Raw genomic sequence first — 13957 nt, 5'->3', positions numbered from 1 at the left:
AGTCTGATTTTTAGTATACACAGAGCAAAGAATTTGCATTTCTTCCTAGTATCTTAAAGATGCAAATCCATGGTTCAAATTTATACTGTTCGTTTTTATACAGACTCAAAGATAAACTACATAGTTAAACAAGTCACAAACAAAATATGCTCCCTCTCTTTTTCATATTTGAAACAAGTTTTATTTAATTACTGTTTAGACAGTTCATCCAAGTAATTTGATTGAAATTATCCGGTAATATTACATAGTAATTCATGCTAGCGCATTTGGCTTTTACTTCATACAATTTATATTGTTCTCCCTGCTGCCTTTTTTATTATTTGGGTGATTCTCAACTATGCATAATAAATACCTGAAATAAGTCAAACAGATATAGTTAGCACTACACAGAGTCAAGTAAAATGGCTGGACAAATATTTTACTTACTTGATTACTTATTTTTGATTCACATAATTTCTACAAGGTAAGCATATTATTTATTGTTTTATCCTCTCCAACTATGTAATCTAGTCTTTTTTAAAAAATATATATATTTTATTGATTTTTCATAGAGAGGAAGAGAGAGGGACAGAGAATTAGAAACATCAATGAGAGAGAAACATCGATCAGCTGCCTCTTGCACATCTCCTATTGGGCATGTGCCCGCAACGATGGTACATGCCCTTGGCCGGAATCGAACCTGGGACCTTTCAGTCCCCAGGCTGATGCTCTATCCACTGAGCCAAACCGGTCAGGGCTTATCTAGTCTTTTTTTACAATGAATGTTAGAACAGATCACAGTATGAAATAATTCAAGATTTAATGTTATTGAAATGTAGCATTTTTATTTTATTTTGCTACTGTTTTTTGCTTGTTTCCTAACCTATATTTTCTTAAATCAGCTAAAACCTGAATATCTTTCTGGGTATACAAACATAAAAATGTCCATATAAAAATTCAAGGCTGCTTTTGAAAAAACAATGGAAAGACCCATGCTAGAAACAATATGACATATGCCAGGTGGGAAAAAATCAAGAACTGTTTAGAAGAAGAAGGAGAAAAATAAAAGCTAAACATAAGAGAATAGAAGAAATATCATCTATGATTGAATAGATTAGAGGTTTAATGGAACTAAAAATGAAATATCCTGGGGTATGGGGGGAGGGGGGAGAGGAAGAATCCTGTTTGAAAGAAGGTGGACAGCCAGTGATGAAGTCATAAAAACATAATTATATAAATTCATTGTAGGATTATTTTCTCTCCCTCAAGATATCTCTAAAGTCTAAGGTTTAGGGTAAGATACAGACTATTAAAAGGGTGTCATATCTAAATGTTTTAATACAGATTAAAATAAGAAAGCAGGAAAGGCAATATATTCAATAATGCTGATCACAGATAATAACAATGAGGTTAAAATATCTTTCATCCAGTGCTAGGTACTTTACACTGGGAAAGAAACACATTGATTGGCAATTCTAAAGGGTAAAATTTGTGCGTGAGAAAACTGAGGTTTAAACTGGTGAGCCACACAATTGATCAGTAGCATTCTTGGAACTCTTGAGCCCAAGCATTAAAACATTAAGCAGCAGGAGAGTTTTGCTATATAGAACAATAAAATATAAACTGAAATTTGGGAACAAACTTGGCAGACTTCTGCACTATGTTAATGTTTCCATTACTTATTATCTAAATTGGTGAGAAGACAGAAACTTGTATAAATCAGAGGTTTTATAGTTATTAGTAAGTTGTCATAATGTATCTGTTTAATTCATTTTAAAGTTATTTAGATTATTGCTTATAAGTGGCATATTTTTTATTGAAATGATTGATTTGTTTGAAAAGTCATGGCTGTGTAACTGCTAAAGGCAGAGTGAGAATAAAGGACTGTAGTTTTAAAATCAAGAAAAAACAAATAAAATTTTTGTAATTCAAGGTAAGAACCCTGATCATTACAGTGCAGTCATTAAAAGATGAATCCATACATTAAGAACTAAATATATAAAATTAAGGGAGAAAATTCAGCATCTTCATAAACAGATCTTTCTTACTATAAGTATGAAACTAGTGATAATTGATTTTTGCAGGTCAGAAAAATAATATTCATCAGAAACTTATAAAAGAAAAAGTATTCTCTCAGGCATATGCAATATTATTACTTTACTTCATATATTATCACTATAATGATAATTCAGATAAATCTAATCTTTAATTGTTGCAACTGTATGTGATCTAACAAATGCATTTGTTTCAAATTGCAAACATGAACATCTTCATGTGCAAGTCTTTCTAAACGGTCTCGTGAATTCAAAGATAAATAATATAGAGTATGTTCTCTCCAGAACTTACATTGTAAGAATACAAAGTTGTCATAGAAATACCCCAGTATTTATTCACTCAGTAATTGTTTAATTGAGAACTTAATTATATTCTATCAGGTTCTAAGCACAATGCTCCAACAAAAAGACAAGAAATTTCCCGTCTTAAAACACCTGGAAAGAACTACTTCTGAATTCATTACAACAGAAGAACACCTTGCAGTTTTAGAAGGTGCACATAGACTCAGTAGGTGCTAAGAAATTTCTACTGAGATGTTTCATTTTCTCTAGCTCCTCTGTCAAAGCAAGCAGAACCTTTCTGTTATGGAAACCTTGACAACTCCTTTAAGACAGTTTCTGAATTGACAGAGAAGTAAGTGGAGAGTAAGAGTTGGTATTGTTAAGTCTTAGGTGAAACAAACATAATTACAAATAATCCTCAACAAGTCTCCATGCCTTGATACATCACATCAAACACACTTTTCTATAAAGCTGCTAATGTACAAGAACAAGGAAGAAATTTAGCATTCCACGATGAACGCACAGAGATAAAACACAGAGCAACAGATTCTTCAGTGACATTAATAAGGTACTTGGTACATTAAGTCTAAACAAAGTTTGTAGGAGCAGGAATATTTATAGTAACCTCCTGGTATCTGCCTCGAATGTAATTAATTGACTATATAAAAAGCCATTAGCATTCTCATTTCTTCTCTTCAAACTGAATCAAAGCAGATAATATAATTCATTAGCCAGGATAAAAAATAATAAGGATCATGAAGTTCCCTTGGAATTAATATAAAATTCTCCCAAACCTCCAATCCTAAAAAGTGAAAAGAGTTACGGTGGAATGTAAAAAGTATGATGGATTTCCTAAATGAAATAAATCACATAAAACAGGATAGTCAATGAATGAAAGCAATAGCAGATGATTTAGGTTTATAATTTTAATTTTTAATGTTATATTTTTAAAGCATGTTTATTGACATCTTATAAAAACCACTCAACCTGAAATTGACTATTTTCTCAACATCCAGAAAGTTTGCCCAGATCCCAGAAACATGACCTAAATGAGGTTTGAGCCACACACAGAGTAAATTAAGAGATACCACAATTTCTTACTCTATCATTAAGTTGAGAAATGACTTTTTTAAACAAAAAACATATTTTAAAATTATATATTAAAGGAAGTGCTTCTCACACTCTCAAACTAAGTATGATGCATGAATTCTTATTTTTCTTACTAATCTTTATAATACCCCGTTATAAGTTTAAGCTTGTGTAGTTTTTTTAGTGTGCATTTCTACCTTACCAAATTTATCATAATAAGTACTTTTTACTTTCTTAGAGCTTCCTTTTTCTGCATTTTGAGTTTGCTTAGCACACAATTCCTGAATGATTCTTTACCAATATGCCTTTCATTGCTCCCAATTTTATTCCTCCAACCAATCCTTGAAAGAGAAAGTTGCATTTTCTACTGTTAGATTCTTATGTTTCTTCGGTAGCAAAGAAAAAAGGCCAGCAACATAAAGCATTTATTGCAGAAAATGTTAATTTCCCATCACTCATGTCCTCCCTTATCAATATCTCCTTCCTCAACAATACTAATACCTTTGCTTCAGTCTATTATTAACTTAGCTCTGTTTATAATTCAGCTAAAAATCTATGTTATTTTGGAGACAGAGACCAAAACATTTTACATTTTAAGACACATATTCACTCATATGTGCACATGCGCGCGCACACACACACACACACACACACACAACCTCATATTTTTAAACAACCAAAATAATTTAGCAGTCATAATGTTCATCTTCCTTTGCTAATGTCTAATAGGATTTAGCACATATTAGAGGTTCAATAACTGTTCAATAACTGAATAAATGATTAAAGGATACTTTCATCTACTTTTTCTCATTTAAACTTTTTATTTTTATTTAATTTATTGGTGTTACATTGGTTAAAAATTATAGGTTTACATGCACAATTCTACAATACTTTATCTGTTTATTGTATTAGTGTTTACCACCTCAAATCAAATCTCCTTCTGTCACTATTTGTCTCCTTTTATCTTCTTTCCCCTCCCCCCCTGGAAATCATCATACTGTTGTCTGTGTCTATGAGGTTTTTTTGTGTATGTTTGTTTGTGTTTTTTTTGCTTAATCCTTTCACCTTTTTCACTCAGTCCCATACCCCTTCTCCTCTGACAGCTGTCTGTCTGTAGTTTTTTTCTATGAGTCTGTTTCTATTTTGTTGCTTTGTTTATTTTGTTCATTAGATTGACCTCAGACCTGTCAGAATGGCTCTCATGAATAAATCAACAAACAACAAGCGATGGCAAGTATGTGGAGAAAAGGGAACCCTCTTGCATTGGTGCAGCCACTATAGAAAACAGTATGGAGTTTCCTCAAAAAATTAAAAATGGAACCACCTTGTCACTCAACAATTCCATTTTTGGTTATATATCCAAAGAAACCTGAAACACTAATTCAAAATAATATATACACCCCTGTGTTTATTGCAGCATTATTTGCAATAGCCAAGATGTGAAAGGACCCTAAGTGGCCATCAGATGAGTGGCCATCAGATGAGTGGATAAAAAAGCTATGGTACGAGTACACAATGGGATACTACTTTCCATAAAAAAAAAGGAAATCTTACTTTTGGGGACAGAATGGATGGATCTGGAGAGCATTATGCTAAGTGAAATAAGCCAGCCAGGGAAAGACAAATACCATATTATTTTACTTTTTCTCATTTTAGGAATAAGTGGGCTATCGTGAAAGTTTGCATTATATATGAGGGTAGATAACACCTTAGTTAGAACTATAGTCCTATACAAAGACAATTTTGGTTTTTCTTATAGCTCTGAAAGTAATGGATGAGTTTTTTGAAAACAAAATATTTTTATCAATATAATTTTCCAATCAAACAGAGATTGTCACGTTTTCATAATTTAATAACTGTCCCAACATCTGTCTAGAGTGAGACAGATAATTCAAAATATTTCATTTGATGTCATAAAAAAACTATGTTATAAAATGTAAACCCTCAGTAAGGCCTCCCTGTGGAATAGCCAGAATTCTAATGGGAATTTTCCACATTTTGAGATAATGACTCAATAAACAAATAATAAAACTCAACTTCTGAAATGTATAAGCTGTGTAAGGTGATTAGCTCTTTCACTTTACCCCAAAATTTTCTAAACACAATAGTAAAGGGTCTGAAAACTCAATGCAAAGGTTTCTCATTATAAATAAACAATTTCCATTAATAATTTTGAAATACTCAAAATTAATATCTTCTTTCCCTATTTACCAAAGCACCTCTGTACCCCTGGTAGAAGATTTATTGGTCTGTCTTGCACTAAAATTATCCACTTATGTATCTGTCTTTCATACTAGATTGTGAGCTCCTAGAAGGTAGATAAAATGACTTGCTCATCCATGTTTCCCCTATGCCTGGCACATTATTAATTTGCATTAATAGATGGTTAAAAACACTTATTGAGTTAAATTTGGCAGATATTTTATGCATATCTAAAGTGCATGACAATCCACATATCCAGATTTTACTAACTTAGGCCAAACCTCATTTTCCCATAATATGGCATTTTGGCTAGCAATTCTTCTTTCTTAAAAATCTAGAAACAGAAAAATCTGGGGAATATACTGAAATAGATAAACCTTATATTAACAGATCCTTAGTTACTTTGTGCCAACTTTTTGCGGCCCTACTCATTCTTCAATATACAGAACTGTAACTCCAGTGGAATTTGTGTCCTGGGGGTTTCCTAGTCTCTGTCACCACTGGACTGAATCATAGGAAAGCTTGTGGGTTGAGGTTGGAACTGCAGACCTTGGGATCAGACTGCCTAATTTCAGATCTCAACTCTCACGCTCACTTATTAAGGAACTTAAGGCAAGACATTTAAACTATCAAAGCTTTGTTCTCATTTAAAAATGGAGATAATAACGGTATGTATCAATAGGTAATTTCAAAGGAAAAATGAAGTAACTCATAAATATTACTTAACAAGTCAGCAGTGTCTGGCATCTCCTTAGTGCTTAATGAATGTTTAAAAAGTCTGAATTGTTACTACAGTGCTTGGAATGAAGTACGTTCTCATTAAAGTTGTTGAAATAAAGTGAAGGAGTCTCATTTTCTTCTGTTTTAGTCAATTAAAAGCCTATGATTACTTTTCAAAAGAGTGACATGATTTTTTTGTAAACAAAAAACAACAAAATAAACAACTAATGAAACACATGTTTAGCTATTTTGTCATGTTTACCTTTTTGAAGCAGTACCATGTCTCTGTGTGCCTGAAGTACTTGTGATCAAACACTGATTTGTGAGAGTCATAGCCAGCTCTTCTGACCAGCCCACAATCTTATTAAAAACCAACCATAAAATTAAAAATTAAGAAAGGAAACCATAACAAACACCAGCACCATCACTGACAACAATAGCAAAATTACAAGCCTCAAGCCAACCTGGCCTACACAATTACAAAATCAAGGTGTTGAGAACTTGATAAATTAGCAAATGTCAACAAATAACTGTAAGTCTATGCTGCACCTTCAAATCACATGACTGAAAAATCATCCCTTTTTAAATTCCAGTCACATCCCATTTCACACATTATCTTAACTTCTACTAAAATTATTGTTATTAGTTTATCTCCAATATATTTTCTTAGAATAGTTTGTATTTAAGCATATGCATGTCTTATTCTAATACTAGTATTCATAAATGTCAAGAAAGTCTGCAACAATATAGCATTTTTTATATCAAAGAGGTGCTGTGATGTCCTTCAATATAATAAAGTACACAATTCAAGGATGTAAAACTGACATCAATGTGTTCTCTAGGAATAATTTGACATGGAGCATCACTGAATAGCATAGTAACTTTAAAAAAAGTGGTTCGGTAAATTAAGATGCAGTTAGTAAAATAATAGCAATTCTGAATTTATTTTGAACTTTCTGAATACCATTTAACATTACTCTTTTTTAAAAATATTCTTCTAAAGTTGTCTTCAAGTCAGTATGTGTAATGAGCTGATAATTTGAATCTTTTATTTCTATTATCACTTTTATGTGATTCTATTTATCTCACTGATACTTATTTTTCTATTTCTTTTCATTATTTTTGAGATATAAAGCACTATATAAAATTATTTAAAATTCAAACATCTAATGATTAGATTTCTTGCAGAATGTAATACTTTATGAGATATCCTTGTTTAAATCGATACATATTATTAATATGGAAACACATGATTCCTCTCCTGGTATGAGTATCAGAGATTGGTTCCATAGGGATGAAATTAGTGAAGGTGAGAAATTAGAGAATATTTAATTCCTCTTCAGCTAGGTCTTAATCATTTCATTTAAAATTAATCTAACAAACATCATATATCACAAATAATACTATGATAATAAAACACAATTCAAGTGGATAATGAAGCTATTGAGTGTTCCCTCTACTCATGTATATAAGCAAGCAGTAGCTAGTATGTTGTTTCAATTTTAGAACTTTCAAAACTATACTTAGTAACAGTATTCTAATGGTGATCGCCAAGGATCTAAATAATACCAAGAAGTATGAGGCTAGAATGTACCATTTGTTCTCATTAAAAATTTTTTTCTATAAACTATATCTGTAGTCACAAGCAAATGCTATGTTCCATTCAGATTATTAGAAAGGTAAATTTATATATAAATTATAATAATTTCTTCCCTGTGGACTTGAGGTTTACTGAATGGCCTTAAGAATAATACCAAACTCAACTTCTTTGGCAAAATGTAATAGGAAACAAAAGTGTTAAAACAGATTCGATTCTACAGACTAGGTACTTAAGCATTCTTATGCATTTCTACATTTAAAATTTTAATGTATAAGAAAAGACTAATTTTATAACAATATAATACATTCTACTATGAGACATAAAAACACAGACCTAGTCAGCACACGTTCTAATTCTGTTAGAATTAACTTACCTGCCCGAGTATCAATGATGTTTCTTTTTTCAACATGAAAATGACAGGGGATTATTTTTTTCTTAGAGTTTCATTTCCATGGTCATTAAATAGCAGGGAAAACTTAAAAATAGCAGAAGTTACACCTCTAGTGGGGTATACGCCAGCACCACATGCTCAAACATGTTAATATTTCTAAAATAAACGATGAATCAACACATCAAGTGGAATAAACTTAGTCTATATATAGACTCTGTTCTGTTTAAGGCATGTTTGGCTGCCAACTGAGCATAGGTTTAGTTAATTTGTTTCAATTACTCTACGATAAACTCGCAGGTGAGAAATACCACTTTAAGGAAAATCGGGAGGACTTACCTTGGCACATAAAACCCCTTTCTTCGTAGCCAGCATTGCATGAGCACTTGCCGATGGGTACAAGCCATTCACCTTCTGTACTGCAGTACATCCTAGGAGGGTCCTCTTCCTTTGAATTGTTAACACAAGAACCTCTAACCTCCACCAGGGACTGGGAATCCATCGGTACTGTGTCTGGAAACATGGCCAGATTCTTCACTATAAATGGGCACTTTTTGAAGTACACCCTCACCGACACCAAGGCAACACAAGCTCCAACATCTTGAAAAGCCAAGTAAAATCCCTTTTTGTTGACAGGGCCTACTTCTCTAACTTCAGTGTTGAGTTTAAGAATACGGTCCCCAAGATCCATTTGCGTGAAACTTTCATCAGCTGCAATGGTGTCAATCTTTGTAAACTGATGCTCTCGGAACTTGACCCCATGATCGTCATCAGACTCCATGTAGTACAGGTTGAAAGTCTCCTTGCAGGTTCCCAAAACGAATGGGATGCTATTACAGTCTCGTAGAGTGAACTTGAGTTCCACATAGATCTTCTGAGCTGAGTTCCTGGGGACCCAGTTGGTCCTCAGCCAATTATTTTGACTATGTTCCATTACATTGCACACCTGGTAAGTCCTGATGGGTGTGTAATGCTCATCAACACCACTGATTTCTTCCCACTGGAGAATCAGAGGAGAAACAAAAAAGAGGCAATTAATAAGTTAAGAATAATGAATAAATAATAAACGAGATGAGGGTGCTGATGGTGTCACAGAAAATACAAAATAAATAAGCTGAAACTTTAGTGTTGCTCATTAAAGGTCATGATGTAGCAACACCATAACATTCTTGATCTTTTATTTGCAAGGTTCTCTGAATTCATCGACACAAATAATTTACAAGTTTGATGAATACATGTGAATTGCATTAAAGTTCATGGAACATTCAGGGAAAACGTTGCTTAGCGTTTGATTAGACCACAAAATGTTCCAGCATTAAAACCTCAACTCAGTCAGACCAGCATGGCTCAGTGGTTGAGCATCCACCTATGAACCAGAAGGTCACTGTTCAATTCCTGGCCAGGCCATATCCCTGGGTTGTCGGCTGGATTCTCAGTGCGGGGCATGCAGGAGGCAGCCAATCAATGATTCTTTCTCATCATTGATGTTTCTATCTCTCTCTCTCCCTTCCTCTCTGAAATCAATAAAAATATATTAAAACAAACAAACAAATAAAACGCTCAACTCAGGCATCTTCAATAACACTATAAAATGGTTTTATTGTATGTTTTTGGATTTTTGTTTTTGTTATTAAAAAGAATGAAAAAATATGACTACCTAAATTAATCTTCTCCCAATTTTGGCCAAATTTTGGTAAAATCAGTAAATGGAAAACCAAAGTAAATCTAAATAATGCTATGACCATGTGTCTTCATGTATGACATTTTTAATATAGTGATGGTGGACTATGAAAGAAAACTTGAAGTAAAACTATAAGCATCCATTCTTCTTGACCCAAAATAAAAGATAAAATAGCTATGCACAGAGAACAAAAGATAGTAAACATTTAGGTAGTAAACATTTTAATTCTTAATATCTTTTACCCACATTTAAGTTTACACAAGAAAAAAATAAATGGCAATTTGGGTTGTCGCTGTTATAGCAGTTAGGGCTACCCTAATACAAATGTTTTTATTGTAAAAACATTTAAAATGTTTGAGCCTTTTTAGAGCACTGAAGCCCTGCCTCTCCGATCCTTAGAGCAGGTTTTGAGAAGCTTTTAAGTTGGTATCAGATAGTTTGTGTTACTTACAACTCCATGATTATAACAGTTTTGCCTACTGCTGCCCAGAAAGTACAATTTTTACCATGACATTCTTGAATTCAAAGGCTTCCGTTACCTATGCATAACTCTGGTTTGACATTTCTGTTTTTCTAAAAATTGGTGCTAACCTACATTTAGATTTTGCTAGAAGTCTGAACTGAGATAAGTGAATTATTTTTCATTATGCACATACCATCTTCTCGTCAAAATGAACTCTTTCACTGTTTTTAAATATATATTTGATCGTTATTTTGTTTATGGTATTACCCAACTGGATTGTGCTCTTTTCTCCTTGATGTCTTCCATACCTCACTAATTCTTATTACATAAGAATGCATTATATAACCCTTATTAAATACCATATTTAATTCATAAAACCTGTTAAGGTAAGTTTAGTTTTGCTTCATTGCCTTTGCTAAATTTTAGACCTCTTCATATCCTCGGCAGTATGCAACATAAAACTTCACCTTTCGGAAGATGCATACATTTTTTTTCTTATAATACATGTAGAAATAATTCAAGGAAGTAACACATATAAGGTTCTTAATAGATAATATATCTTAATTTTTAAATAAATAAACAAACACAATCCTTGTGAACCCCTATATAAATGTATTATAAGTTTTTCTCCATTAAGGGAATGGCAAGTTTACCTACCTTTAAACAAAATCAATGGCACTTAAGGTGTATTAACGTTTTTTTCTATATGTATTTATTAAAAACACATAGAAATTAATTTCAATCCATAACTTCTAGTCACAAAATAAGATGAAATTGATGATAACCACAAGAAAAGAAATATGACATTTATTTGGCCTTCGTCCTAATTAGAAAAATAAATTATTTGCATTAGGGTGTTTAAATTAACAAAACTAATTTGTGGACCACCATTAATACAAAACTAAAAATAAACAAAAACAAAAAACTTAAAAAGAACTACTTATTTTAATAATCTCAATCATTCAAGATCTAAACTATAAAAAAGGCATTAATTTTCTGGAGATAAAATTGTTTTGACTTAGGTCCAACAAAGAAACAAATTTGGACTATTTTAGAAAACCTTAGAATTAATATATAAGACACGTTTATACTATTATCTTAATATAAGAAAATAAAATATTCACACTGTGCTTTTACTAATCAACAATACACCATTTCTCACCATCCACTCTATGAAATTTTAAGAAGAAAACTGTGCATGAGAGTCTCAGTCCTCAGGATTTTACACTGAGATACCTATAATAGTATAGTCATATATTAAGCAAAATTAATGTATATGTTTAATACCAGAAAAATAAAATTAAAAAGCCTGACTGGTGTAGCTCAGTTGGTTAGCACATCGACCTGCTAAGGAAGGGTTGCCGGTTTGATTCCCAGGCAAGTCACATGCCTAGGTTGTGGGTTTGATCCTCAGTATGGAAGGCAACCGATCAATGTTCTCTCTCATCTCTCTCTCTTTCTCTCCCTCCCTCCCCCCTCTCTAAAATTAATAAGTGTATCTTCAGGTGCGGATTAAAAAATTATAAGAAAAGAAGAAAGAAAAAAAAAAGAGTGAACAGAGTTGGTGTTCCCCATAACTCTGATACTCTGTTGTTGAAAGGTCATTATGATGTCGAATCACCTCTATGGTCATCACATTGGTTCTTCAAAGGCACTATAAAGACAGAGCCAACAAAAACCCCAGAGAGTAAATGTTTTCTGTGGACATTTTAAAGAAAGTTAGATCATGGACATCATTATTTTAAAATAAACCAATTAACTTAAAAAATTTAGGTCAAGATTTCCTTTTCAGAATAAATAGGAGTTTGTACTTTGACTGATGAATAGATTGCAAATTTCTTCTGCTATGTATGAGCAGCAGTTTTACTAGACATGAAACAAAGAAGAAATTATAGAGAAATTTCCATAATTTGATGTAAACTATTATTTTAATTATGGAGCTTTCACTCTGGTTTAACAATTTTCCTCTCAATACTAATTCAGCAAGCTATCACAAGTCCTTGAATGCAGAGGTATAAATCTCAGAAAGATAATACAAACAGCACCACAATACGTTGAATGTAAAAGGTTGCAGAGAGCAATTATCACTTCATTAATTTGTAATGAAGACCAAATTGCCTGTAAGTGATAGTGGCTTGCCATCTCAGACCACTTGCAAAAACATTGTCACTAACTGGCATTTACTAAGGACTGAAGATAGTAGAAACAAAATCCCTAAATGAGCATTTCACAATAGCCGCAGCTAAGCAAAACCATTAATTAAAACTACTGCTGTAAACCTTACACTATATAATTTTAAAGAATGTCCATATTTACCCTATTTTCTTACTCCAAGAACTAACATGTAATGTTCATAAATGATTATAGATATGTTATTGCTACAATCACTGTCCCAAGGAAGACTCGGAAAATGAAAACAGGTGCTATATAGAATTGGTTGGGCCAAGGGTTCTTTCTATTCATTGTATTAATTCCTAAAGAAAATCTCTGCAAGGGGTATCCAACAGCAATGTTGGCTTCAGCAGAAGGGGATACTGAACTAGGAGGAGCTCAAATTCTTTCTAAAGCTCAAGTATCCCAAATCAATAATTCTGATATATAGATTCTTACTCCAAGCATTTATTATTAGACCACAGAAGTAAGACAGAACTCAGTGTCCTGTGGTTGTGTTGTGTTCTCTCGTTCCAAATTATAAGACTGGAAACCAGTTGTATCCAGATGTCCTCCTCCTAGCAAGGTCACTCTGAAATATATTCTCAACAGCTTAATCAGAGTGAACCTCCCCACCATCAAAAGATAGTGTAGGATACAAAGGAGACTCTTAATTCATATTTTCTAGATAGCAGTTCTATGTCATTGTGTTAGGGGCAGCAATAGAATATTGAAAAATAGCTACAATTATAAGAAATATTAATCAAGCACTCTTAACCAGGATTGTTCTGTTCTGGTTAGAGAAAGCACATTCTAATCTGGCTGAGAGTTGTATGCCCTGGGACATGGGAGCTAATATTAGAATGTGGTCCGTCAATTTCCGAGAACTGCCTACATTATGGAAAGATGTACAACCTCATGGCTGGAACGATCTAGTCCTGGAAGCACCTACCCTTTGCAAGACCCAGCCCCTATTTGCCTGAAATCTGGTCCTGGAGGTGCCCAGAGGCACCCTTCCTGGGCAACACCTCCCCCACCTGCATTGCCTGTGACCTGTAACCATTATACCTTGCCTATTTGCCTATGCTTGTAATTCTTACTCTCCCACATAATCTTTGCCTGCTACCCAATATGAGCAGCTGGCTTATGGGAGGGACACAGCAGATTTTTTTGGGATGACCTGCTGCTCTCCCATACAATGGCATTTTGGAATAAATGCTCAGATATGATTCAACCCTGTCTCTGCTTAATTGGCTCAAGTAGTGACAGGCAGCCTGAACCTCTTGGTTGTCCAGTTACAATTGATTCAAACATATTTTTTTGGAAAAACCTATATTTTAATAATTAA

The 13957-nt window shown here is 33.2% G+C and overlaps 1 protein-coding gene across 1 annotated transcript in view; it reads right to left on the bottom strand.

Annotated features, from left to right (window-relative positions):
- EPHA3 (EPH receptor A3) overlaps nt 1-13957 on the bottom strand; it is a 365189-nt gene that overhangs the window by 247327 nt on the left and 103905 nt on the right. Inside the window, exon 3 of the mRNA XM_070406036.1 lies at nt 8654-9314. Within this exon, the coding sequence (XP_070262137.1) occupies nt 8654-9314 (661 nt within the window). The remainder of the gene's footprint in view (nt 1-8653; nt 9315-13957) is intronic.

This window comes from Myotis yumanensis, unplaced genomic scaffold (assembly GCF_028538775.1).
Source record: "Myotis yumanensis isolate MYYU_CA2020_CCGP unplaced genomic scaffold, mMyoYum1.0.hap1 SCAF_2, whole genome shotgun sequence".
Classification (NCBI taxonomy): domain Eukaryota; kingdom Metazoa; phylum Chordata; class Mammalia; order Chiroptera; family Vespertilionidae; genus Myotis; species Myotis yumanensis.
This window is presented reverse-complemented; position numbering and strand designations above follow the sequence as displayed.